Source organism: Melampsora larici-populina (assembly GCF_000204055.1).
Source record: "Melampsora larici-populina 98AG31 unplaced genomic scaffold MELLAscaffold_161, whole genome shotgun sequence".
Lineage (NCBI taxonomy): Eukaryota > Fungi > Basidiomycota > Pucciniomycetes > Pucciniales > Melampsoraceae > Melampsora > Melampsora laricis-populina.
The window spans coordinates 380-28,374 of NW_006768924.1; the positions used below are offsets into that span (position 1 = coordinate 380).

At 41.0% G+C, this 27,995-nt stretch overlaps 3 protein-coding genes across 3 annotated transcripts; all 3 read left to right on the plus strand.

Moving 5' to 3' along the window:
- Window positions 1–3,063: 3,063 nt before the first annotated feature.
- MELLADRAFT_70056 (uncharacterized protein) lies at window positions 3,064–5,054 on the plus strand (the record flags this gene model as incomplete). The annotated part of the gene is made up of 4 exons (XM_007419325.1): window positions 3,064–3,286; window positions 3,362–3,640; window positions 3,721–4,611; window positions 4,720–5,054. 4 exons carry the CDS (start codon window positions 3,064–3,066, stop codon window positions 5,052–5,054), a joined length of 1,728 nt encoding a protein of 575 aa, XP_007419387.1.
- Window positions 5,055–7,191: 2,137 nt separating this feature from the next.
- On the plus strand, window positions 7,192–8,804 carry MELLADRAFT_114416 (uncharacterized protein; the record flags this gene model as incomplete). Its single annotated transcript, XM_007419326.1, has 2 exons — window positions 7,192–7,459; window positions 7,498–8,804. The coding sequence occupies 2 exons, from the start codon at window positions 7,192–7,194 to the stop codon at window positions 8,802–8,804; spliced, it is 1,575 nt and encodes a 524-aa protein (XP_007419388.1).
- Window positions 8,805–15,723: 6,919 nt separating this feature from the next.
- MELLADRAFT_70058 (uncharacterized protein) lies at window positions 15,724–16,734 on the plus strand (the record flags this gene model as incomplete). The annotated part of the gene is made up of 4 exons (XM_007419327.1): window positions 15,724–15,753; window positions 15,964–16,113; window positions 16,178–16,392; window positions 16,587–16,734. 4 exons carry the CDS (start codon window positions 15,724–15,726, stop codon window positions 16,732–16,734), a joined length of 543 nt encoding a protein of 180 aa, XP_007419389.1.
- Between the last annotated feature and the right edge of the window lie 11,261 nt (window positions 16,735–27,995).

A 27,995-nucleotide genomic window follows, 5' to 3' on the forward strand; every position in this document is an offset into this window, starting at 1 on the left:
TGTGGTGCGAGTGAGAGGCAATTGACAATAATCAGTATGATATAAGAGGATTGAAAGAATAGAATAGATGACTCACGTCTTTTTCTCCTTCAATGGGATCTTTGTGGTAGTATTCACGGAGAGGATAAAAAATAGGCTGCTTAGCTTTCTTCTGTTCTGGTTTGAGGACCTTATTGTTCTCGCTGTTGGAGTCTTGCACTAGATCAACCTCAAGCCGTAATGGTTCACTATTAGAAGCAGTTGAAGTGGCATCCAATTGACTGTTTGGGGCATTGGAGGATTGACGGACACGCTTTGCTGGGCGTGAAGATGAGGCTTTGGGAGGAACTTTTGCTTTGTCTTTACCTTTAGAAGTAGCTTTCGATTGAGTAGATTTGGATTGAGTAGCTTTCGGATGAGTAGATCTTGATTGAGTAGATATCGATTGAGTTTCGCTGGGTGTCTTCAGTTGACGAACGGTAACGGGCGATTGATCAGGATGATAGGTCTCGTCACCGTCAGGGTCGTCACCGTCTGACTCATCGTCACACCGTTGGCGTTTGGAAAATCCTGAAGGAGCTGGAGCGTCGAGTTCAAAGTCAGAACGGCGCATGGTACGGCGCGAGTCTAAAGGTGAGGGTAGCATGGAGGATCTTTTTTTGAGAGGGGACGGTTGGGTACTGCGACGAGACGATTGGTTTGCTAATGAAGAAGACAACATGATATGATTGGTTGTTGGAGATGAGAAGAATATAGAACTATGGTAGTAATATTAATACGAGTGAAGGATGATATTAGTACTATTACTCAAAGAAAAAGGGAGATGGTGGAAAGATGAGAGAGAAAAAGTGAGACAAACACGCTCGTTCCCAATTGGAGGCATAGACGTCCCATATAACCCCTTGCCGCATTTCCGCAGCCTTGTTTCCAGTGCCATAGTGTCATTTTGATCTCAATCTAATGCCAATGGAGGTGATGGAATGGGTCAGTTAGTGCCCAATGCAGGGAGATTTAGCATGGGAGGGGTGAAGAACCATTGGGAAAACGTACAAATGCGTCGATGCATCGGATGTGGCAAGATTCAAAGGGCAACAATACATGCCAAATACCACCGTATCTGAGTACTGATCAACCTGGGTACCGGGTATCGTACCCGGGTTCAATTACGGTACTGGATACCGTACTCTGCTTCACGATACCACACATTCAGCAGGTCTGTGGTGCCGTACCTCTCAGGCGGTTACGGTAACCCGGGTACGGTACTGGGCCAGCCGGGTACGATACGGTGTGGTACCGGTACTAGCACCGTATCTGTGGCGGCCTTGATTTCACACGGTGATAATAACAACATCACAAAGTATTTACAGTCAGTATTAAAGCCACAGATCATTCGTCTATCAAACTATTTGATATGTTGAATTTGGGACACATTTGGATGCAATAATTTTTGATTATTTTCAATAATCACAGTCAAATTGGAAAATAATCAAAGTCAAACAAAGGTGTGTTTGGGAGTGAGTTTTGTATCAAAAAAATATCAATCCCCATCCCACAAGTAGTTTTTGAGTTTCTTTTGGATGATATGAAAAAGTGAGATTATCTCTCAATAATCTCTATGTTGGACTTGTTAGAAATTACCAATCCACCTTCTGTGACATCATGAATTTGAGAAGCAAAGATTTTTTGCAACTTGTCAACATCATCCTCACCTTGAACCAATTTGAACAAAGTATCAAACACCATCACCATTCCTTCTTGTTTCATCACCATTTCTTTTATCTCTAGCATCTTACATTGCATTTTTTCATCAGAGATTAATCACAATGACTCAAGCTCAGAAGGAAGCAAGAAAAAGAAAGAATGGTAAAGCCAACTGGACCAATTCCAAATCTTCTTCATTGGATGATGGCCAGGGTGATTGTAGATTGATACTGGAGTTTGAGTCCGTGATGGACATCACGGATATTAATTCCAGTGGAACAGTAAAATGTGTGATAGATGTGAAGGAAAGTTGAGATGAGGTTGGCTTGAGGTTGGTTTGGATTTTCTACCAAACATAGTTTTGGAAAATATACCCCAGATTGAGATTATTTTGGAAAATATCAAATTCAAAAATAATCTTAATCATCCCCACTGCCAGGATTAAACACTGTCCCTAATGGAATAATGATCACTTTTGCACTAATTGCTTAGCATTTATATGGCCAAAATTAATTATCCCCAAAAAGCAACACATTATCCCAATTAGGACAGTGTTTAATCCTGGCAGTGCCCAGGGTAATGTACTGGAGGTCAAAAGGAAATTACAAGTAAAAATTGCAACCAAATGTGCCCTTACCTTGTGGGGTGTTTTGACTTCTGTACCATTTTTTTGAAGCGTTCAAAATATGTATGTAGCTTGTAAACTTCACCAATGAGAATAGTTTCTAGGAGGGTATGTCCTCAATCCCATAGACGTTTTTGACTCGGATGATGTCCAGATTTTGGATGGACACCTCGGAATGGGACAAGGCCCTCATGTCTAAGGACATTCCATTCTCATGACATATGGTGCATGTGGTTCAGGTTATGGTGTTTCATTTTACTGGGATGTCTGAGCTTTGAGGCCCAAACCAATTGATGTCTTGGGGGGATCCATTAGGACAACCACTCACCTCCAAATATCCTCCAACATACCTTGAGGCTCTCTTGTTATTTGACTAGCTCTGGGGGATGTGGTCAAGATAATTCTCACATGTTTCAGATGTTCTTGATGTCCCCTTTTGAAACATGGATATATGGTTGACCCAAAATAAAAGTGGGCAATGCTCTGTACAAGAAATTTGTCACAAGAATTGAATATCCTTTTTATCACCTGTAATATAGATGTGAGATTGGTAACAGATGGAATCTGATTTTTGGATATGACATCCAAGACACAGGGGGTTATACAGTGGGGTTTGTGGAGCATATTGGCTTGTACCCATGCAAGATGTTGGTTCCCATGACTCTACAATTGGATCTATGATATTTCTGAGATAATTAATAGTTATTGAATTTCTACTCCAGATATCCATCCTTTCCAAAACCAAAACCAAAATCACCATGAAGTATCTTCATCTAGTCATCTTATTACATGTCTATCATCACATACATTTAGTCATTGCTCAACCTTTTGAGGTTTCATCTCACTCACCCAAATTAGGGGATGACATTTTACCTGGTGTAAAGAAACAGCAAAACCTCAAAACACAAACTCCCAAAGGTCTCACATTGCTTAAAACTGTCAAAGAGGACAATCTCAAGACATCCAAGGTTTCCAGAGGAAGTATGTAAATTCAAAACCTTGTTGAAGCATTGTAGACCATGCCAGAAACTGACTCTTTCCTCACACAATCCACAGGTAGAGACACATTGAACCAGCAAGGGTATGATCATTCCCCCATATATCAATCTACCAATCAGGTGGCAAGCAAAATAATTCAGGATGACATCAACACAATAGATATGAGATATCCAGAGAGGGAGAAAGATGTGTCAGAAAGTTTTTCAAATACTCAAGAGATTGCATTTTTTGGGAAGAGAATAAAGGTCAACCCCATTCACACAATGAAAATCAATCACAGGTTAATTGAAACATCAAAGACAAATACTCTCAGGATCTCTGAGGTTTCAGAAGGAAGTATGTAAATTCAACAACCTCATCTGAATGATGTATATCTATTTTGACAGAGAACAAATCTTTTCTTATATAATGCACAGATAGAAACTCACAAGAAAAGGAAGGGTATAACCAGTCCCTTGTGAATCAATATACCAATCAGAAGAGGAAAGAGATACATCCAGATGAACCCAACACCTCACATTTGAGCTCTGAGGAGAGATCAAAGGAAGGTTCAAAAATCCATTCAATTGTTCAAGAAATGACATTATTTGGGAAAAAGATAAAAGCCAATTCATTTCATAAAATAAACATCAGGAACTTTGCTACTCACAAGATGAACAGGCTATGTATGCTTTATTCTAGGCATCTAGTTGAGGAGCTTACCTCTTCAATCATAAGTAGATTCAAGAAGGAAAAAGGCTTACAGTACCAATCAGATTTGTTTGAACAATACAACACTTCCCTCTTTGCACCATTTGTCTACTTTGTTCTGTTGAGGGACCCAAGAAAGGCTGTATGGGATTGTCTTCTGTCCACCACCACATCCATCATGGTGGAATTTCACAAACAAGAATCAAGGTTGGAAGAAGTTTGTGACACTCAAAAGCTCTACAAATTCATGCTATGGCATACAGAGATGATGTATCACCTTACCAACCCAAAGTTGCTGGATCATTTCAAAAAATATCAAGATATTCTTACACAAAGCTCAATCACTGAGATCAACAAGGGGAGATGTCCTCTTTCTGCTATTTTATCTATGATTGCAAGCAAATTGTCCTTTGAGAGACTTTTTGGGAGATCACAGGGAATGTCAAAAGTATCAGCCTCCTACCTTGAGGCCTATTGGAGAAAGGACTATGAATATAACTATCCAGTATCAGGAAATTCCAACAGTCTGCAATCATCAATTAAACAAGATTGGGACAGGATGTCCCAATTGATTCTTGAGTCTTGCACATTGGAAAATTCATTTGATTTCTTTTTAGGTCTGGCACAATTAGATTCAGATGCAACAATCATAGGTGCTGGTTCTTTGATGTCACATTTGAAGAATACTGAACATCCAAAGGGAATTGAAAATGATTTGCTTGAAGTCAAAGAAGAGCTGAATCAGGAGACTATCAGGCAGGATTTATCTGACATGAAGGACTTGAATTTTTTCCATGGGCTGAAATTTTGGATGAAACAGCATGAAAAACAGAAGATGAAGTTTTCTGATCCTTTCTGTGTGACAGCTCTGTTCAATTTCCTTCAATCCAGGAGCCCAGGAATTGATTTAGGACTGTTCTGGAAAGCTTTCCAAGAAAATGAAAGAAAAAGGAAATCTGATTGTGCACGGACAAGTGATTATTACTATAGTTTCAGAAAGTTCAAACTTTCAAAATCTAAGAAGAGTAAATTGGATGGATCTCAAAGCCAGGAAAGTTGATCGCATAAATATCATAGGCATCCAATGTCCCATTCCATGTGATTATGTTTCTTTCAAGTTGCCATAAAAAATAGCACTTATAATGTAAAATTTCATGCTCTTAACCACTTTGAGCTCTCAGAACTTGGACTATTAAATACAAATTGTGTTATACAAGGAAGGAATCCCTCTATGAATATAACCAGTCTGGAATTTTGAGAAGTGTCACTGTTGTTTTTCTCTTATATGTGTGTCTACTGATGCAAAACTAGCCAACATATGTGTTACAGGTTCCTTTGAGTAGATGATCCAGATAAACAATATCACCCTGTGTAAAAATGTGAGTCAAATAACCTTTCCTTGTAAGATTGAGGACATGCAGAGACAATGAAGACTTAGTCTTGGTGAGCAAGCAGGGGGCGCAAAATTAGATTTTGGCTCATAGGTTTTCACAACCTCAAAAACTCCCACTTCCTCTCAATCAACTCCTGTTCCCACTTCACCTGGAGCTACCTGGGTCCACTCTCTTCAAAACTGCATATTCAGATTTCTTGTATATTGATCCAAGATTTCTCAAGAAAGACAAGGATTTTTCCAAATTTTAAACCTAGTTGCATGCAACAACTGTATTTTTGAAACAAAGTCCACAAACAACCTGAATGAAAGTGAATCTCTTTCTCTTGCAAGAGGACTATTTGATTGTTGGGGGTTTGTTTCTTCTGTTGTTCTGAAGATTTTGCTCTCCTCAAAATTCATGCATTGTGCAAATTACAGAAGATGGAAGACTATACAGGAGAGAGCTATTGAGGTCCCATATTGCCCGCCAACATTACCTGATAAGTCACAAGTCCCTCTCCAGGTCGCCAAGCTTGGAAACTTTAAAAGATCTCTGCAAGAATTTGGGACTTGTGATGACTTAGCTTATGTGTGCTTGAAGAATTGTTATTCCCATATCTGTGCAATAGGTATGTGGTACATTCATTGAAATGGCATGGTAACAGGCTGATAAAAAGCCTTGAGACCTGAATTGAGTGAAAGGCTCTTGTATGCAGGGTTTGTGAATGTGCTGGATATTTAATATCTTCTTCCCTCTCTGTATGTCAAACACAGCTAAGATCAAAAGTAACTGTACATTGATCATCTCAACTTGGCTTTTTAGTGCTTATATGCATTTCTCTACACTACTGTCCCTTGGCCATAGGCAATTACCTCAATCTGTGGCAAGAACACCCTCCTTGATACAAGGTATGGTTTCAAGTTGAAGTCCCACATTACACAATTTTGTTCCTGACATTCAATATTCCATGGAGATGGTTCTGAGAGAATGATATATTTCTTGCATTTGTTTAGTCTGAGAGGACAGAATGTTTCAATACTCAGATTCCCCTCAAGTGTTATTTTCATGGATTGTGGACAGAGAACCCATTTCATCATCCATGCTGCACTGATTCACCCAGACCAAAGATTGGACCCAAACCTGGGGTCACTAAGTGAGGCCCATTCTCAGTACAAGCCTAAGTTTTTTCAGCCCTCTTAAGAAGATCTGATTACCCAGAGTGGTGTGCTCATGACAGACTTCCCCCACCAGGTAACCTTCTGATTTGATGGAAATCTGTTTCGCATGGGATCTTACTTCCTTGATCAAAGTTACTTGATCCATGTCCTATCAATATGCTGAGAAATATGCCCCAAAAGAAGACAGAAGAGAAATTTCTAGTGATCATGTTTGGTTGAGTGGCCCTGCTGCTTGCCGTCTGGCCAGGCCAAGATCTTGGCATAGACCAGAGTGTGGAGACATGTAGAGCCCCAACATTTCTATCATACATTTTTACAGTACCCTTACTTCTCAAGTTAGAGTGTCAAAAAACAATGTCTCATATGTGGTGGAATACCTAGCCCCTGAAGTATTCCTTTGAAATCAGTCACAAGACATTCTTGAAATTGGGGTTTCAAACTAAGGGGAGTGATTCATTTAGATTTCTAGATCACTTTAAGGTTTCTTATCAACCTTGAAACTTCTGTGACAACTCCAGTACATATATAATCCAGTCTGAGATCTTACAACCCATTTTTTTAATAATTTTTGATAATCCATAGACGGAGAAAATACAACAATTCCCACCATCCTATACTTTCTATAATTAGGTCAAAAATCACCATGATATTTGGATATTTGGCTATTCTACAAATATATATGTATCATTGCAGTAGTGCAGTGATTGCAGGACCCTTTGAGGCACCTTCAAATCCACTACATTTAGACAATGACCTGGGGCATTTTGGTGTTGAAGATGTGGAAGGCATGAACACACAAAATCCCACCAATCACAGACATATTCAAGACCTCAGGCCACATGTCCTAAAGATTTCTGAAAGCTCAGTAGGAGGTAAATCTGACAAACAACAATATGACACTGTATATGAAGGTTGACAAAAACAACCTCTTTGTTAACAAAACCCACAGATATAAACAAAATGGAGAAGAAGAAGTATAACCCAACCCCTATAGATTGGCAAACCAGTAAGAAAAGACAAGGGATATACCAAAACAATTGTTCAACCTCAGGACCAGGATCTGGGTCCAGTAGTAGTACTCAAACTGATTCAAAAATCCAAGAAATCACCCTATTTGGAAATATTATTCAAGCTGAATCAAATTACATGTTAGACATCAGGAAGTTCTCTACCCATAGGATGAACAGGCTCTGTGTTTATTTATCTAGGTACCTTGTCAAACAATTTACCTCTACAGTAAAAGAAAGAGTTCATAAGTCACTAAGTTGGCAAGGCATATTGAAGGCATATCAACAATTCAAAGATCCCATCTTTGCCCCATTTGTGTACTTTATCATGTTACGGGGGCTCACAAAGGATTTATGGTACCGTGTTCAGATACTATCCTCTTTCATTCTTGCTGAGTTTTATAAATTGGAATCAAAAGATGGAGATTTGATTGAACCTCAAAAGATATATCAATTCATGCTTTGGCATACAGAGATGATATATTGCCTCACCAATCCAAAATTACTTGAACATATAAAAGAGAAAGAAACAATATCTTCAAAAGATTCAAAGGAGGAGATGCATAGGGGAACCTCACCCCTTTCCAAAATTTTGTCTGCTCTTGCAAGTGAGATGCGGTTTTGGAGACTTTGTGAAAAACCAACAAGAGCATCAGAATGGGCAGCTCTTTACCTCAAGAATTATTGGAGAAAGGACTGTAGCAGCAGATATCCAGGACTACCAGAATCAAACACTCCTCCAATATCAAATGCAGAGGATTGGGAAAGAATATCTATGATCATCATGAATTCTCATACATTGAGCAAACAAAGTGAATTTAATTTATTGCTAGATGAACTGACCTATAATGAGCCCATAATGGGACCCAACTCCTTGTTTTTTTCTATTAATGTTAGTGAAGATGATATTGATTTCAATCAAGATATGAAAGAGATTACAACACAACTGGATATGTTGAAACTAAGACAAGACTTACAAGATATACAAGAATCAAACATTTATCAAGGCCTGGGAGTATGGATGGACTTGCATGCAAAAGGAGATTTGAGGTTTTCTGATCCTTTTTGTGTAACTGCTATCTACAATTTCTTAGAATCGAGGAGCCCAGGGATTGATTTGAATGTGTTCTGGAAGAATATGCAAGCACATGAAAAAAGAAGAAAGTATTACTGTGCAAAGTCCTTGAGGAATTACCGCTCATCAAAAAAGCAGAACCCCTATATGGACAAGAAATCAAAACCAGCTTGAATCTCAAATGCCATAAAAAGCATCTTGTCACAAGAAGAGTCTTGCAATGATGTCAATTTTATGATAAGTCCCAAGTCTTGTGTTTTGGTTTCTATAATTGTGTCATGCCAGAATTAAGCTGTCACATGGATAAATCCAATGGCCTGTTCAGCCCCTTCCCCCCTTTGCCTTGGATCTCTGAAGTCACATCGTCAAAAAAAGGGCTTTGAAACTAGAAGAGTTTGACTTCAACAGTTTTTCCTGTGTTTTAGTCAAAATTCTCTTGGTAACTAGTTGATCATTCTACCATAAATCATCTGCGACTGTGCATATATTTTGTTGTGTGTATTTCTTATTTCATGGAAAAGAAATATGTTGAAATGTTCAAACTTACAACATTGGAGAGTTGTTGATCCACTCTGATGCCTGTTTACATGTAGACATGGCTTCCCTCTCTCATAACATTGAATCTCATCATTAGAGATTTATCAAGTGTGGCCTTTGATAAGAAGCAAGTTGAAGTATGATATTTTGGTGAGTTAGTGCAAGAGAGAGTGAAATATAAAATTTGTGTGCTCTTGCTCAATAAGAGCTTTTGCCCATTACAACACTTAATATCAGTGGTCTATCTAAGGGCGTCTGATCTTTGCATGCTCTCATTCTCACACTTCAAAATTGGCCAAGATTTGTCTGAATGGTGTGGATCCAATTTGATAAGTTGAAATGCACTTTGCTAATCCAATGCATAATTCACCATAATTATAAGTATGTAGACAAAAATTATAACAATGAACAATGCCACAAAAACACATGGTTTAGAAACATAAATATTGATCAGCAGTGGGAAAGGTTTTGGAGTGTATACTTCAAAAAGGTTTATGCAATAATGAATTCACTTTTCACTTTTAGCAATCAAATTTATCAAGGATCATGGCATGCTGGATGAGGTGTTACTGATGATCAAAACCAAGTTCCCAAACCAGGCACGGTTAGCGGTTTGGTAGGACTCAGTAATCCAGGTCAGATGTGTTGTAAGTCTTGTTATTTTGCTATTTCCTACCTTTCTATCGCATTTACTCAGCTATTTGTTATATACAAGTAATTGCCCAGAATTAAGGCAATAATTTTTATCAAGAGTTAAATGAATTGAACCGAGTGAATCAATTGGGATTGGGAGCAACTCTGGCTCGCAGCGCTGCGCAGCACTGCCAACCGTATCTGGGGTAGCGCAGCTCATATCTGGCTTCCTCAAGGTGGGTAACTATAAGGGCAGTGAGGAAAAAAACTCAAGAAAATTAAGCAACTGATAGCGGAACATATTTCCAGCAGCGCTGCACGCAAAAAAGAAGCAAATCTTTAGGGTGAATCTTTCCATTGATCGATGTTGTATAAGATGTTGTGTATAAGGTGAAAAAACTGGTGTTGTAAGAGGACGTGAAAGAATGTAAAGAAAAGGAAATAAACTCAACTTGATTTAAATAAAAAGTTCAAAAGTGAGTCAAGACAATCCAACTGGCCAAAGCACCCAAATGATAAAGTCAAATACCTGTCACCGATGTCTTTGAAGCTGCTTGACATTCCTCAGCGAGCTTCTGAGCACGAGCAGCATTGTTTTATGAGAATTGTTTGTGATTTGATGTTTGATAAACCAATCCACTAATCTCTTATCACTTTCATTTAATAAATCAATCCTTTCCAAAAAGCTTTCAAAAGTACATTCTGACCATTCTTCAACTGGTGCTGTGTAATGACTGGGGATGTAATCCAAATACGGAATAAGCTTATAATTTCAATTGGAGAATCTAACAGCACGGCTCAAAACAGGTCTCTCAAAGTACAGGTTTTATCATGAGATTGGAGATGTAAAGGACAGGGAAATTTGACAGTTATTTTGATGAAGAGAACATCAAACAAGTCACAAAACATAATGTAATATATATATATGAAAGTAACAATGCAAGTCAGGTACGCCAGTCCTGTTCCAATCTCCTTCCTGATTACGAATCTATTCTTCATCTTCAGGTCCTATTCATTGTAAACTTTCTGTTCTTAGCAGTTCATGACATGTTGACACTCTTTCAACCAATCCACCCAGTCCTGATTTTTTGGTAGGTTGTGCTTCTTATCTCAGTCTGAAGGCTCCTAGATCCGCATCTTGGCTGTGTTGTGCTCTTGATTCTGCGTTGACAGGTAAACTCGTGAAAATGCTCAGAGTGCTTTCTCAACTACATTTGCGCTCATGGTCCCTTCTCCTATTCGATTTTTGGCCCCTGCCAGTTGTTGAGTGACAGTTTTTGATTCACTCAATGTTGTGGTTGCTGCCAGTGAATGAGAGGATTGAAGTTCAAGAAGCTTAGTCTCTAGTTGAGCCACTTGAGTTGATCATATTGTTTGCTTGTCCATTTGAGCTCAAGAAGCTTGTTCAGGTGATTGCCTCTTGGTTTCCAGTGTGGTCTTGTGCTAGGTAGTGATGATCTTCAAGTGATTCTTGATCTGACTGGAGGATTGAGAAGCCTTGATTGAAGAGGCATCAACTGAGTAGGAGTCAATGGAAAAGCCGTGACCTGTTGTGACTTGTCAATCAAAACCCTGGACTCAATTGGAAGACAGAGGTCAGCGTATTGGATATCACCTCTGGCAGGGTTTCCCCACATCCTTTAGTTGCTTGCTCTCCACTTTCTAAATGTTTTGTCAATTATGAGCTCAATGGCGTCTCAGCAATGCCAGATGAAACAGATAGGGAGAATCGGGGATGCTGGTTGTGCCCTGTTTGATCTGAATATTCTATCTCCGCTTTTATCACGTAAATTTTTCAGCAATTATGATCTCCTTTTCTTTTTGCTATCAGCAGTAGCAAGTGAAACACATGGAGAGAAGGCCAACCTGCTTAGCGTCCAATTTTTCACTGTGATTGAACCCCGCAACACAATGCTGTGTTTGTTTGCATCACTTCCTCAGATTTTTATCATGTTGAAGTTAAAGATGTATGGTCTGAGTCTTGCATTGTGCGGAAGCCAACTCTGACTGTGTTGGATCTAAGTATTTGATCCCCACTTTTATCACATGAATGTTTGGTTGATATGAACATTTGCTTTCCACTTTTATCACATAAATGTTCTGAAAATGAGATCACACTTCCCTGAATTCTCCAAAAAAGATTGTTGCTCTTTCAGATTCCTTCAATTGACAATTTTGGTAGTGCTCAGGTGATAAGGCTGTTTTGCTCAAATTTTTCTCTACATTGCTAGAGAATGCCCATTTCCATCTGGGATGATCATTTTTTGTGCTCAGTTTCTCAGATTAGTAGTCAAAATCAGTTCATGAGTCACTGCATACTCAGGACAGATCAGCACCTTGTCCAAAATCCCAGATCAGCAGGCTCAAGGCATGCAGCTGAGGATCAGCTGAGCAGATGGGCCATTCCTCCCCAAGGCTTCTTTGCCAAGGCCTGAGGAAGGCCTAGTTCATCTGCTCATTTCCTGTTTTGCTTGAATTCTGCTGTATATTGCTGGAGAATCCTCAGTTCCATCTTAGATGAGCATTCTGTGAGCTCAGTCTCTCAGATGAGTACTCAGAACCAGTTCATGTGTCACTGTATACTCAGAAAAGCTCAACACATTGTCCAAAAACCCAGTTCAGCAGGCCTCAAGGCATGCCGCTGGGGATCAGCTGAGATGCTGAGATGAAGTGAGCCAATGAGCCAGCCTTCCCTTAGGCTTCTTTGTTGAGGAATAATGCCTGAGGAAGGCCTAGTTAATCTGCTCAGTTCCTGTTTATCATGTAATCAGCTCACAAGCGGGAAGAAAACAGGTCAGAGGCAAACCCTTGGATGGATCTCATTCCAGGTTTCTATCTGAGGTATTGGTATGTGCTGAGAGACACCTCAGATCAAAACTTTGGAAAGATCCTGGCCAAGGTTTTAGATCTGAGTATACCTAAGATTTTTCAATGTGAGGTAGAAATGTTGGTGGTGACACACAATGGGATTTGCCTCATGTGGAGATGATTACCCATGGAGTTTGCCACTTTTTGGAAATACAGGTAACAACAGGGTGAGGTATGTTATGTCAATGAACAATTTTGAGAAACACAGTCTCAAATTGATGGGCAGAGCCAAGTTAGGGAATCTCAAGAACCAATAAAGGACGTCTAGTTTACACCAGAGAGCCATAGAATACTGGTCCATTCAACTCCATATAAGGGCATATATGGGCATAATCCTCTTGACGCTTATATTGTTGTTGCCGCCAAAATAGGTAGGTGTCAGGCCCATGTAGAGAGAGGGCATGAAAATTGCTCTGCCTCTTGTATGCCCTTACAGAGAGACAACTGTAAGAGCAAAGTGTTTGAAATTGTTTTGGCAAATACTAGACTGACACTTTACAGTGAACCTTTTGATTGTCCACCCTCAACGCCTGACACATGGCTTAGTGTGCTTATCTCTTTTTGCTCAAGGTATTCTTCAAATGTTTAGGAAAGACATGTTTGAATCCCATTTTCATGCAGACAGTAGTACAACAAGACCTCCTCAAGGGACAGGCCTCAGTGATTTAATGTGAAATACCACTGCCTTTTTTTTCAAACTTCATTGCATCAGAAAATCAAAAACTTGTCTGAGAAATATGCCTAAATTGCAATCATCTTTTTTGGTGATTATGAGGTCTCAGTATTAGCAAACAGCTCATTCTGGTAAGTGGATACCATTTTTTTGAGCTTCATTTAATTCAATGACATTACCAATATAACATTTGGCTGACTTTGAAGTGCCTGGGTGGTACGATTGAAATTGATTGAGGGTGAGGGCACAACCTTTGTTGTCACTCTTCCGCTTGGACAACCTTAAGTCCACCCCATTGATTACCTACTGATTCAGGCATGCAGATGTGCGTGCCTCATCAAGAATCATAAATGGAATGGGTACTGCTGATCTACTATGTTGTGATGGACACCGTCCTGTCAAGTACCACTCTAGACCCAACAGCCCATCAAATGACTGTGAAATCAACATGATATGGACTGAACTCAGAAGTGTACAGGACTCTACTGAATTTCAACTGTTAACCAAGGTTGAAAGTGAAGATTGAAAGGTTTCAGCCATCACGTCTTCTTGCTCTTGGTAGGTCTGGAAATCAAATTGGAGAAGGATGTTCTGGAAAAGTGATTGAATTAAGCAGAGATGGAACCATTCCTCATCTAATCTTTAATCTACTATCTCAAATGAGAACTATGCACACAAGCACAGTGATAGACCAGAAATTTACTGTCAACTGATTGTTGTGAAATAGCACCACCAACAAAGATGCCTCAGATTGGAAAATACTTGGTATCATTGGACACAATGTCCAAGTAAATGATCCAAGGCAATCTTTGAGCACAAAGAAAGCCTCAGATGAATTCCTCGGACACGCAGTCCAAGGGGATGTATACCCGAGGATATCCTGGTTTTTGCAATCCAAGGTATCTTTGCTGGCAGGGTAGGTAGTAGAATTCACATTGTCAATAGTAATCATTCAAGTTAAAGGAAGGAAGGCTTCCTCGCTTAATCCCGTCAAGGTGCCAATACCTGATGGCATAAAAATCCGTTTCACTCACAACAGCACTTCCAGCAGTACCCACCATTGTCAAATCGTTACCAAATGACTCCTACTCACCACTCGAATTGCTATTGTGGTAGGATACCGTGTCCCATATGGATGTCAATGATCGACGAAGGAAACTTCAGACTGTCATCGAAAACTACGTAACCAATAAGACGTACCGTGTATAACACAAAACCCCTTCAAACACGCCGTCCTACCCAAAGTCCGTACATACTTGCGAGCAAGTCTCCCTTATCTTCACTTGACAGTCTATAGTCGCCACCAATACAACATCAAGCCCCATCTCAATCCCTGTTGTAGACCTTAAACCGGCTGGAATCAAATTCATCAGCCTCATGTCATCTGTTGCACGCGGTGACACCTGTCATACTTTGACATGTCAATGCGAATCCGAACACTGAATACCGCCAACAAGATGGGTACTCTGTTTGTCTCTAATCAAAAGTATGACTGACTGAACTCTGACCTACCCTTGCATCATGACCTGCGTCATTTAGGACTCTACAAGAATCAAAGCCACCCCAATCAACCGACCTCAGCAATTGTCAACAGATGTCAATATCAAACCAATTCCGCTACACTCCGTAGGTCTTACCCCATCCATGAACGGAGGATGACCACAGCAACGCGAACCATGGGATTAGCCTCTCACAAATCATCCTCCAACCACACTCGATCTACCCACTGGCGACATATAAATACAGGCACTTCACGCACCAAGAACAGGGCAGTAGTCTTCACACCATCCCTTCCGCTGGCTCCATTTCAGCTCACCAATCAAATCTTGAAGCGTTGAAGCATTGTCTTCGTTTGAATTACATATCGACTAAATGTTTGTCTTTCTCACAATGTCATCTTACAAGGTATTCAATTACTGTGTACTGATGCCTTTCATATGAAATCATATGAATCATATGAATATCTCTATCACAACTGTGTAGGAAATCAGGCGAAACCGACGTACCCACAGGTCATGGCATCTACATGACGGGTAACTTTGAAATAGAAGAAAAGGTATTTCAATTACTCTATACCAAAGTTAATAGTGTTAATTATTCATCAATCTCACCCCTAATAACATTTAGATATCCGTAGAGCAACAATGGGATTCCGAAGCCCGAACATATGTTGTATCAATCAGCTGCTCAGGAGCAGACCGCGACAAAAAGAGGCTGTATGAAATCCGAGCTACAGGATTCAGTTCATCCGACTTCATCCTAGATGAAGGTAAAATCTACTTTTTGTGTGGTAGTTTTTTTCCATCCAATACCAAGTACACCACATCAGACCTATTTTATTTTGAATCTACTCATCGAGCCCCGGTCATGTTAGCTTCTGATATGCAATTCCCACTTGAAGATACTGTTGCTGTAAGTGCATGCGGTGTAATTGTTGGAGTTGATAACATCAAAGAAGAATGCATGCAAATTTCCAAAAGCGGAAATGATCTTTGGCTACCTACCAAGATAATATCTTAACTTAAGCTTCCTGATAAGATATTATCTTAACACCTGTTGTACGTGTTCATTCATCTATGTACAGATTTGTGCTGATACCTCACATACCCATTGCTTCCAAAGGAGAAAGCTACAGCTTTCCGCTTTGAATATCGCATCCGCCCTTTCCCACATTTTGCCGGCATACGGAAGATCCTAAAGGCAGGTCGTGAAGTGATATTTCATGGTTTCATTCACGACTTCAACAAGACTTCATTGAACTGGGTAGTTATTGTAAGTTCAAAACCTCACTTATGTTACCAATCATATATGTCATTCTCACATCCTTTGCATGTAGGTCAACAAGATATCATTGACGAATGGCTCACAGCAGGGAAAGGAACCGTTCAAGCCACGTTACTCAGTTCCAAAAGGACTCACCAGTAACACATTCAGCAAGAGAAACGAAAATGTTGTTCCTGACTCTGACAAAGATGACAAGGGCATCTCCCATCATTACATCGATAACGCTTCTACGTCAGGTAGTTCCAACGGACAAACCAAGCCCCCAAAGTACGTGTTTGATATCAGTATCCATTTTGTTCCATCATTAATGTTCCTGATGCATTTAGGTACAATCCCAATTCCCCCTCAGAGGTCAATACAAGCTTTTCATCATCAGGAAACTACGTTCTCAATTGAGGGCTCAAATCTGCTTTCAAAACACCAATAATGGAATCGTATCCAGGGTCGAACTGCATGTCCAGCCTCCCTTTCCCTCCTTCTGATTTCAATTCGTCCTCTTATCTGCCCGCTTCCAAAGCAGCCACAACTTCTCCCCCTAAGAAGCGTGCCCGGGCTACTCCCAAGAAGCGTGCCACAAGGGGCAAAACCCTAGACATATCCAATGATTAATGTATTTGATACATGTATCCATGTTTAATAGCCTAAATGTTTAAGTACTACCGAACTATTACTCATTTCATTTTATTACCTTACAAGAGCCTCTGCTCCATCTGCTATCACAAAATAAATGTCTACATACCACAATATTTCACTATGCTCTGTCATGCGCCACTGAATGTACATATAGGCTTACGTAGGCTGCAAAACAATCTTAACTGTCATTTTACTGCCGATAATTGATCAACGGTCCTCCACCTCTTCTTCTCACACCAGCCTTCCACTCAGTTTCAGTATGGAGTGCTTCACACGGTGCTTGGTTACTGTGGAACGTGCCGAAAACTCATATGGGTCAGACACACGTCCAATCGAGAATAAGTGTAATCAAAGAACAGACAAATACAACATGATTAAATCAACAGTCCTCTACTTTACAATAAGTGAGTTCCAAGAACCTCACATTCCAGTAGACCAAAATGGGATAAAATTATCAAATTATAATTAATCCTATTGTGTGCCAAGATGGACCAATGAATACACATGCCCTTATCGATTGCAGGGCATGTCAAATACTGTGAAAGGCCTTTGACCACGTTGTGGCCGGTGACATTTCATAACAGTAATGCAACAAAAAAGTATCCAATTGTGTATAAAGCCATATACCGCTGACCGGATAAGCAATACCCATAACTTTGAACAGATTACCGGTGACTCACTACCCCAACGCATATTGCTGTATCACAGTAATATATCCTCAATGCATACGAGTCGTAGCACTACACTCCTTGCCTTCCAAAAGCGAGTACCACATGCTCGATTTTACACTCCCACACGCACCACACTATCCTCGAAGTCTTTTGTGGGATTAACGACCAGCTAATGGCAAACAGGATCAACCATCACGTCTGTCCTGTCTGGCAATAGTCATTTCGACATCTGAAAACCTGTCACCTAAGAGTCACGTCACTTCAAGGATGTCATTTCATAAGCACGACACGTATATTCTAAGCTGTCTCCAGCAGCTCTTATCCGTTATCAGAGTATCTCGACACATCAGTCAAACCTCAATGCCCGAGTTTGAATTAGGACCGCCTTTCAAATTTCACTTATTCATTTGCATCAGCTTTCATACCAATGTCTACGTCAATACTTCAATAGTCCGTGTCATATCTCACCTCAGGATCACTCCTCCACCGTCTGTGAAGGGGTTCTGCTTGCCTGATAAGAATGTCAAACCAACGGTCATTACACTCAAACTATTTTTGATATCTCGACTTCTCAAGTGTATCAATATTTTACTTCAACTCCATGGCGTGAATATGCCTCCGGCTTCCGTTGCCAATGTCAGTCACCCACTAAGTCAACTGTTTATTCGAATCTTCATATACAAGCAACAGTGCGCGATCATATTATCAAGCTTGAAGTTTGTATTTGTTTTGCGAGTTCATAATGATACGTGAGTTACTATGATAAATAGATTCTTTTGTCTTTGAAGTCATCCAGTCTGATGAATGATACTGAGTACTATCGCTGACACTTGATTCTTTATCAAATATTCATATTGCTCACTTCTTAATCATTTGTTACACCTCTTATCCATCATAACCTTATCCCCACTTATACACCGTCTAATATTCATACATTTTACCTTGATTCATTATCAAAAACTGGTATCGATTGCATTGAGATGGTTGAAAGGCGGCATCCAAAGGGTCCTGCTGTTAGAAGTCAAGCGTTTGCTTCTGAAGAAAGCCTCCTCAACAGACTATGCAATGAGATTCCGCATAGCATTGGACGACCGGACGACCAGTGCGATGGCTGTGGAGCGTACCGATGGAGATTGGAACGGCGTGTCAAGGACGCCAAGTTGATACGTGCAAAGTACTCAAACTGTTGCCAGCAAGGCTTGATTGAGTTACCGCTCAAGTACTTTGCCCAAGATGTAGGACAGCCAGTACCCGATTTCTATCGCGCTCTCCTGACCGGTACAGACGATAGTAAGGATGATTTGATTCTCACTCAGTATGACCTATCTGACTTTGATTTCAGCCTCCGTTTTGTTTAGATCCAAGATTCAAAAATATAACAATGCTTTATTGTTCACCTCTCTTGGGGCAAATGTTGACAAATCTGTGGCAGGACAGCTGGGCACTTACACATTCAGGATCTCAGGCCAACTTTCCCACAACATTGGTTCCCTCATGCCAACACCTGAAGACATACCCGGTTTTGCCCAGATATTCATCTACGGTGGTGGAGGACCGGACGAGACTTTATATTGGATCCATCGCAGTCAAAACGATCTAGACCCCAATATCCTATACCTCTTTCAGCAATTTATGAATTTGCACAATCCCTATGCCCAGGTTTTCCGCTCAGCTGCTCAATTGTGCCATGCTCGCGACACTCGCACTCTCCGAATCAAGACTCTCTCGGCCCCAGGACACGACCACCGACGATACAACCGTCCTACTGTGAATGATGTTGCAGCAATTGTTGAAGGAAACGGTAATATCGGGGCCAAGGCGAGGGATATAATTCTTGAACGTCAATCTGGTGATAGGCAACGTATTTCTGAGTTACATACAGGGTATTTTGCACTCCGTTATCCTTTACTCTTTCTCTACGGGTCCCAGATGTGGGATGAGCACTACACTAATCCGACAGTGGCAAGTGAGTGATACGAGTTTCAGTCCAATTTTTTATGACTCAAGAAACAATACATTGACATTGAGATCTCATATCAGACCCCGAAGGCGACTGCTCCAACCTTGATTGGTTCGCCTACCTCCTCTTTTAGCGACCGGATTTCTTGGTCATCCCAGCCTCTTCTCGCCTCTTCCAAGAGTTTTGTGTCGATATGTATGTATGTATAGAACACTCGCGATTACAGTTTCTTTGCTTTCATCAGAACGGAATTAGGGCCAAGGTTTATAACGGCGCCGTCGAGGCACTAGGCAATGAGGCCGAGGACAAGGTAGTTGGGCGACATATAGTTTTACCCTCATCTTTCATTGGAGGTCCCCGACACATGCAACAACTCTACCAGGATGCGATGAGCCTGGTGGCAGAGTTTGGTCACCCCAGTCTCTTCATCACAATGACTGCTAACCCTGACTGGGACGAAATTCAAGATGCTCTTGAAGAAGGTCAAACGGCTCAAGACCGACCGGATCTGGTGGCACGTGTATTTTATATGAAGTACCATGAAATGTTGCATGACGTAACAAAGTATGAGAGGTTTGGCAAGTTTGTGGCTTATGTTTATACCATAGAGTTTCAGAAGCGTGGCCTTCCACACGCACACTTGATTTTGTTTCTGGAACCCAACGATCGCCCTACAACCTCAGAGCAAGTCGACCTACTTATCAGCGCCCAGCTTCCTGACCCAATAACCAAACCTGGAATATTCAGTGCTGTTACTAGATTCATGCTCCATGGCCCGTGTAAAGACTACAAGTGCTGGGACGGTACCAAGTGTCGCATTGGATACCCGCGTCCGTACCTAGAAGAAACTCAGCTGCCTCAAGATTCTTACCCAACGTACAAGCGCCCCAATGACGGACGCTATTTCATCAAGGGCGACCATTGATACAACAATCGGAACGTTGTACCTCACAATCGATACCTCCTACTGAAATACAAGTGTCATATCAATGTTGAGGTTGCGGCAAGTATTAGAGCTATTAAGTATCTTTTCAAGTATATTCTCAAGGGCCACGATCGAACATTGGCAGGTGTGCAAGACCAGGACCAGAACGACGAGATATTAGCTTTTGTCAACGCTCGATACCTCTCTGCTTGCGAAGGTAAGATTTATTTATTTTGACCATCATGCATGTAGGTGTATGTAACTGACTTCATCTTGATGCCCTATGCAATCAGCGGTCTGGCGTCTATTGAGATACCCGTTATCAGGCCGTTATCCCCCAGTCCAACGGCTGAGCCTTCATCTCGAGGACAGCCAGACTGTGTACTTTGTCGACCAGGCAGGCCTACGACGTTTGCTAGACACTGGACGTGCTGAAAGAACATCACTCACTGAGTTCTTTCAACTATGCCGCGAGGATGCGCCCCTTTGAGGTAGAAATGACACCATCAGGAACTTGAAATACCATGAGGTTCCAAAGTACTTCGTATGGAATGACAAGACCAGAAGACTCACACCTCGCCAGAATTCTTTGATATCAATCGGCCGTGTATATTTTGCGAACGTCAAACGTGGTGATGTCTACTATCTTCGTCTTCTATTATCCCATATCCCAGGTCCTACCTCTTTTTCTTATCTGCGGACCATCAATGGTGTGCTTCTCAGCTCTTTCCGTGAAGCGGCAGACAGACTGGGACTCCTGCTTGGTGATCATCATTACCGCCAAAGTCTCACTGAGGCAGCGGTCTGGCAAACTGGTCGTCAACTGCGCCATATGTTCGCAATCATACTATGCCACAGTCCACCTGCAAATCCTTTAGCGCTTTGGACTCAACACGCTGGCAACCTATCTGACGACTGCGAGCGTGAGATACGTCGCCTCAATCCACACATTCAACCGACACAGGCTCAGATTGTGAATTACGGTCTTTATTTACTTGAAATAGTGTTGCTTCAGATGGATTCTAATTTGGAAGCCGTAGGCTTACAGCCCGTCAATCAGGCGCTGCTTATTGATGGGGCGCGAGATTTTCCCGACCATCGTTTTGCGGACCATAAGCACCGCAAAACTGGATGGCTGTACAAATACATTTTCCCCAGACAATCTTTAATTTTACGGCACTTATTTTTTTTCGAATGTCTGGGAAAAAAACCGTTGTAAAACGTACACCTGAAAATTACATACATGTACCTACATACACGAATATTACATACAAAACTTTCCCACCAATGTCGTTCGGAAATCATATCCACCCGAAATTTAAAACATTCACCTCCATTGTCCATTTTTGCAGTGCCACCCTTGCAGAGATCACAATCACTCGCAACTGAACCATCAGGGAATTCAACAACCAACACCCCATTTCTATAACTTTGCGGCACTTCATTTCCAATCACGATGATTGACGTTGACCCGAAATCATGTCAAGTATTGACATCCAAAACAAGCGATTCCAATCAATATGATTGATGATGATGTTACGTACAATTAAATGGCCAAAAAGAAAGCCATCAAGAGAAAAGAGGTGAGCCAAAAAGAAAGAAGAGAGGTAAACCGGAAAACCACACCTAATGTTGAAAAGATGTTGCACAACGACCATTACATTCTTTCTTATCAGAAAGAACGAAACGACATTATCACACGAGTAGTGGTAACAAGAGTGATCCCTCTTCTTACCAATTGATCTTATCAAATCTTGGTCAGTCGGCAAGAAAACATCATATCTGTTTATTCTCTTGCAAGAAACAAACCAGATACCTTCAAGCTCACAATCTCCAAGCATCCCCAATTACCACTTTAATCAAACTTTTCTTCTCAAATTTATCATCTCTTCTCTTATACCATTCTCGTGCTCAGCTCAATCATCACTTTAAATCAACTTTCATCTCTTTTTTATATTTTTTTTTTGTTTTTTTTTTGTTTTTTTTTTTGTTTTTTTCTCTTTTGTTTTACCTCAAAATGAGTGACTCAAGTGACTTTGAAGTCGGCACAACCGATTCTGAGGACCAACCACCGGCATCAACCCAACGTTATCAGGAACAAGAAGGAATAGCAAGGAGATATGCACCAAAGAAGGGCAAGAAGACCTTTGGTCTGCCACTCGACCTGTGAGCTACTAGCGTCTTTTGGGCTAGTAAAACACTAAAGAATAAGGTTTTGCTTAACAAACTAAGTTTGTTGAGCGCGTGAGATCTTTGTTTAAAGTTCTAAACAAAGTGATTAATGAAGTAGTGTGATCAAATCAGCACTGACTTCAGTTAATTGACCTTTTAACAAAGGGTTTTGGATATCACTCCGGGAATTAATGCAAGACAGGAGTCTTCTAGCAGGAATAAGAGTAGAAACTACAGTCTAGTTTCGTGCCCAAGCTAATAACACTCTACTCTAGAGTTTATTAAACAAGGGAAATATCACCTAGTGATATTTAAAGTTCTTTAAACTCTGAACACAGAGGAACTCCCGTGAATTTAGAGTTTCTCAAGTTATTGAATTCCCTTAATAACTTGAGCAGTACTGCAAGGATCACCTCCTGAAAGAAGTCTTCAAAAGAACTTCTACAAATAACAAAAGCAATGATCAATTAGAGAAATATACAATGTCTAATGAAAGAGGACAAGGACTCTTATTTATCTGATTGATGATGTTTACTGATAATTTGATGATATGTAATGATGATGATGGACTTTCCTGGCGGGTGGGAGAGCTCTTTATATACTCACAACCCAGAAAATCCCTTACGCACAACTTGTGGTTGGATTACATACTCTTTTGCAGTATGTAATCATATCTTAATTATTTAATTATTACATTTATTACACACATGCGTAACTCTTGTGTTACTCATGTGATAAGCCTTGTGAAAAGGTTATATTACTTCGTGTAATCTCTCGTATTGATCTACCTGTACTTACATATGTCATTACATATGTAACTATATGTAATTTCATATGTAATTGGCTCTTGAAACTGAGCCATGAGTTGTAGGTATTATTTTTATTATTTTATTATTATATTTCAGCCCTTTGGTACTAGCTATAGGGCTTGGGGCTGACATTCCCCACCACCAAAGGAGGTCATACCATTTTCATTGAGTATGATCTCTCCTTGCTGCTCGAAAAGCTCGAAGATTTACTTTGGAGTTAGGGACTTTGTCTGCTGGTAACCATTCATCTGAGTCTGCTCCATGATTCTTGTACCTTACCAGGTATAGAACTTCGTCTTTATTGTCTTTATTCTTCACTCTTTTATCTCGAAGAATTTTAAGAAACTGCTTTTCTTTTTCCGGTTCAAAGGGTGGAATTACCACTTTGGTTTTTCTTTGGAACTTGTCTCTTGTTGGATCATTGTATTTCTTTATTAATGATACTGGAAAGACTGGATGCTTTCTTTCTAGTTCTCCATGCAATATCAGTTCCACTGCATTGGGTCCTACAAGCTTGGATATGACAAAAGGTCCAACAAAAGGGTCTCTTAATTTCTTTGGCCCTTGTATGTTGTTGAAATTCACTGTTGATAACAGGACTTGATCTCCAACTTTGAAGTTTGGCTCCTTATGAGTTTTATCCCACCTTTCTTTATTGTATTCTTCTGCTTCTTTGATGCATTGATTTGCAAATTCTCTTGCTCTTGTTATCATTGTGGCAAAACTTAGAGAAGTTGGGTGAATTTCTACATCTCTACTCTTAAATTTGTCTTTAGGTAACCTAGGGCAAAAACCTCTTTCTATCTCAAAAGGTGTTTTGTTGGTAGAACTGTGAACACTGGTGTTGTATGCAATTTCTAATGCTGGCAATAAGGTTGTCCAGTCATGCGTATACCCATCTTTATCCTTAAATTCAAGACCAAAAGCACAGAATTTCCTTAAAATTTCTTCAAATGTTTGGATACATCTTTCTGCCAAACCGTCTGTTTGCGGGTGGTATGCTGTTGAGAAAGCTAATTTCGTTCCCATGATTTCAAACAGGCTTTTCCAAAATTCAGATGTGAATTTAGGATCTCTGTCACTGATTATGACCCTTGGTAATCCTACATCACTAATGAGTCTTTCCCAGAAGAGCAGAGCAATATCCATTGCTGAAGATTCTTTGTAGCACGGCAAAAATCTCACTCGTCGTGAAAATCGGTCTACAACAACTAAAGCGGAGTTGTAGTTGTCTCTGCCACCTGGTGGTAATGCTGTGACAAAGTCCATGTTAATTACTTGCCAAGGATATGTAGGTTTCTCAATACTCTGTAGGAGACCATACCTTTTTCCTGTAGCTTTGTTTGCTTTTTGGCATCTGTCACAGCTACTGACGTATTTCTCCGTGTCCAATTTCCACTGAAACCACCAAGCTGTGGTACTCACTCTTTCTAGAGTCCTGTCCACCCCCACATGTCCAGATAGAAATTCATCATGACATGTCTGCAGTATCTGTTCAATGTGTTTTTCTGAAACAAGAACAACTACTGAGCTATGCTTCTCTCTGAAGTATAAAAGTCCGGATTGTAATGAGAATTTCCCTTCTGCATACAATTCTTTCCATGGTGACTCAAGACTACTTGCTAGACTTAAATTAGCTTTGTCTTTGGACATCATTGATACTAACTTGGTTGTATCCACATCAGTATTATAGCTCTCTTTGATTTCTTCAAAGAACTCAGTGCTGAGTTCTGCCAAACTTAATCCCATGACGGGGATGTCTATCTCTGCGTCTTCTGGATCCCACGCAGTAAGGCTCCGACCCGGCCCCGGCCCGACCTATTCGAGGCCTGCCCGGCCTCGGGCTCAGCAAAGCTCAGGCGGGCCCGGGGCTGCCCCGAGTTTTTCTTTCAAAAAAAGGCCTTGTAGCCTAATTACCCCAACCAAAATTGCACTTGATTTTACCTTGCTCATCATAAACATGACACGCTCAGCACAACCAGATACAATCAGCAGCAAACACCCTCGTAGCTCATTGAGTCCCCAAACCAACCAAAAAAAACCAAAAACCATTATTATAGACTCTGAAGGGGAACCAGAACCGGACTCAAAATCTATGGGTACTTCCAAGAGTGATTCTCAAGCAAATTCTCAAAATAAGTCTGGCGCAAAGTCTTCCTGGGTATGGCATTACTTTATAGAGCATAAAACCAAGGACAAGCATGTACTAATATGTCAAGCCAAAGTTAACCCGGGGAGCAATGATCTTTGCCTTACTGAAATCACACGGGATAAAACATCATCAACAAAGTCAATGATACGGCACCTTTCAAAGAAACACAGAATCACAGCAACAGATGTAAGAGAAGAGTCAGCTATTAACATGGAAAAATATGCCAAGGAAAGACGAATTTGTCCTGTATGTTATTCACTTTTGCTATTGATTCAATGTCTTTTGTTTGAACTCGCCAATTTATCTTGAATCTTACCTTACCTTTTTTCTTGAAGGTTGTCAAACTGAATGCTGCAAACTACAAAGCTGCAGTCACCCGACTTATTGTTATGCAGGAGCTTCCTTTCTCATTGGTTGAGAGCACAGAGTTTCGAGACCTCCTTGAAGTGGCAAATCCTGAAATCCGTCACCTTCACTACGGATCTGACACTCAATCCGAATACATCATCTCTCAGTTCCGATCTCTCTCACTCCAGATTATTGAGATCCTGAAGGCTACTCCTTACGTCTCCCTGACCTTTGATGGATGGTCTGCACCGTCTCGGAAATCAATACTCGGTATCACAGTACACTGGATCAATAACGATTGTCAGCTTGAGGAGATCATTCTTGCGGTGAAGGAAATCGATGGGGATCATTCGGCGGAAAACTTAGTTGAGCTTCTTCACAAAACTCTTCAAGACTTTAAAATAATCAATAGAGTTTTTACTCTAACAGCCGATAATGCCAACACAAATGCTGCCATGGCCCGACTACTCCAACCTCATATCCCTGACTTCGATGCAAAAACTCACCTCTTAGGCTGTATGGCCCATGTTGTCAACTTAGCTGCTCAAGCTGGAATCAAAATCTTTAGTAAGGCTCTCGGAGAGACAGATACTGGTCCTGCAGTAAACGGTCTAGATGAATGGCTCGAAAACGAGTCTGCTCCACAGCCAGGGAATAGTGCATTCAAGAGGCTTTACGCACTGATCACCTATATTTATAAACCCCTCAACGACTACAATCATTCCAGAAGCTAGCCGAGTCTTGTGGTTTGCACAAAGGTTTTGTACGACCTGTGAAGACTCGATGGAACTCTGACTTAAATTGTCTTGAGCGAGCGATCGAGTTGAAGAAAGCAGTGAACATGCTCACTACCAATGACGAATACATTCAATATGCCATCTCTTCCTCTGAGTGGAATCTCTTAGAAAGCTTTACAAAGTTTCTACGTCCCTTAGAGGAGGCCACAGTTCTACTCTCGGCTGCAAAATCACCAACTCTTGCTGATGCAATTCCAACTTATCAATGTCTTATCGAGTCACTAGATCTGGTGAGTTTCCTTTTAATTCATCAACCTTCCCAATTCAGCACACTGACATTTTGAACTATGTACATAGGCCTTGTCGACTGTCACCAATCCAGTCTTTTTAGCCGCAATCAATCCAATCAAGAAAAAGGTGATGGACTACTATCGAGCTGCTGCGCAAAAGCCTGTCTATCTTTGTGGCAATATCTTGGACCCTCGTAGCAAGCTGGCCGAGATCTCTGATCAGACCCTCGATCTAGCCCAAATCCCCAACAGGGCTGCACTCAAAGCCTTGTTTTTGAAGGAAGCGATCAAATTCCAATTGGATGATACAGATAGCAGTGATGGTACTTCAACCAAGCCAGAACCCGAGCGTCGAGCATTCGGAGCTCGACGGTTTGTAAATCGTGGATCGAAGCTCACGGTTGAAGAGGAAGTAGATACTTACCTCAACGGTCTCTGCGAACGCGAAGATCGCGAACCATTAGACTATTGGAAGTTGGAGCAGAAGAACCTCCCTACATTGGCTCGAATGGCTCGTGCTCACCTAGCTGTTCCCGCTACAAGTGTCTCTTCCGAACGAGTTTTCTCAGGAGGCAGTCGTCTATGGACTAAGTATCGGATGAGTATGAAGGCCTTCACTTGTGAGGCCCTGTTGTGTGTAAAAAGCTGGTTCAAGTTTGGTTTAGGACGCCGTTAAGCGACCCTTATGAAATGTACAACCTCTTGTTTTGCTTTTTTACCCTTATATTTACAAGATACAATGTATCCATCCATACCTATAACACCTCTTCTGTGCAGTTTTCCGAGTAAAATCATGTCAGCTCCTTGATTTTTAGTGCCTCAGCTTGGGCCCAAAAGCCCCGACAAAAGCCCAAGAGAGGGCTACTCTCGGGCCTCACCAGCTTTTAAGCCTGTCCGGGACGGGCTCGGGCCGGGCCTGCCGACGGGTGCCCCGGGGCCTCCGGGGCGCGGGTCGGAGCCTTACCACGCAGGATTACTGCTATCATTTGGCAAGGCCATTCTGCTGAGACCATCTGCGTTGTTATGCATTTTACCTGGTCTATGTGTAATAGTCATGTATGGACGATATTCTTGAATAGCCAACATCCATCTTAACATGTGTCTATTTGGAGTTTTGATGTTCATCAAAGATCTCACTCCTGTACAATCAGTAATCACTTCAAAGTACACGCC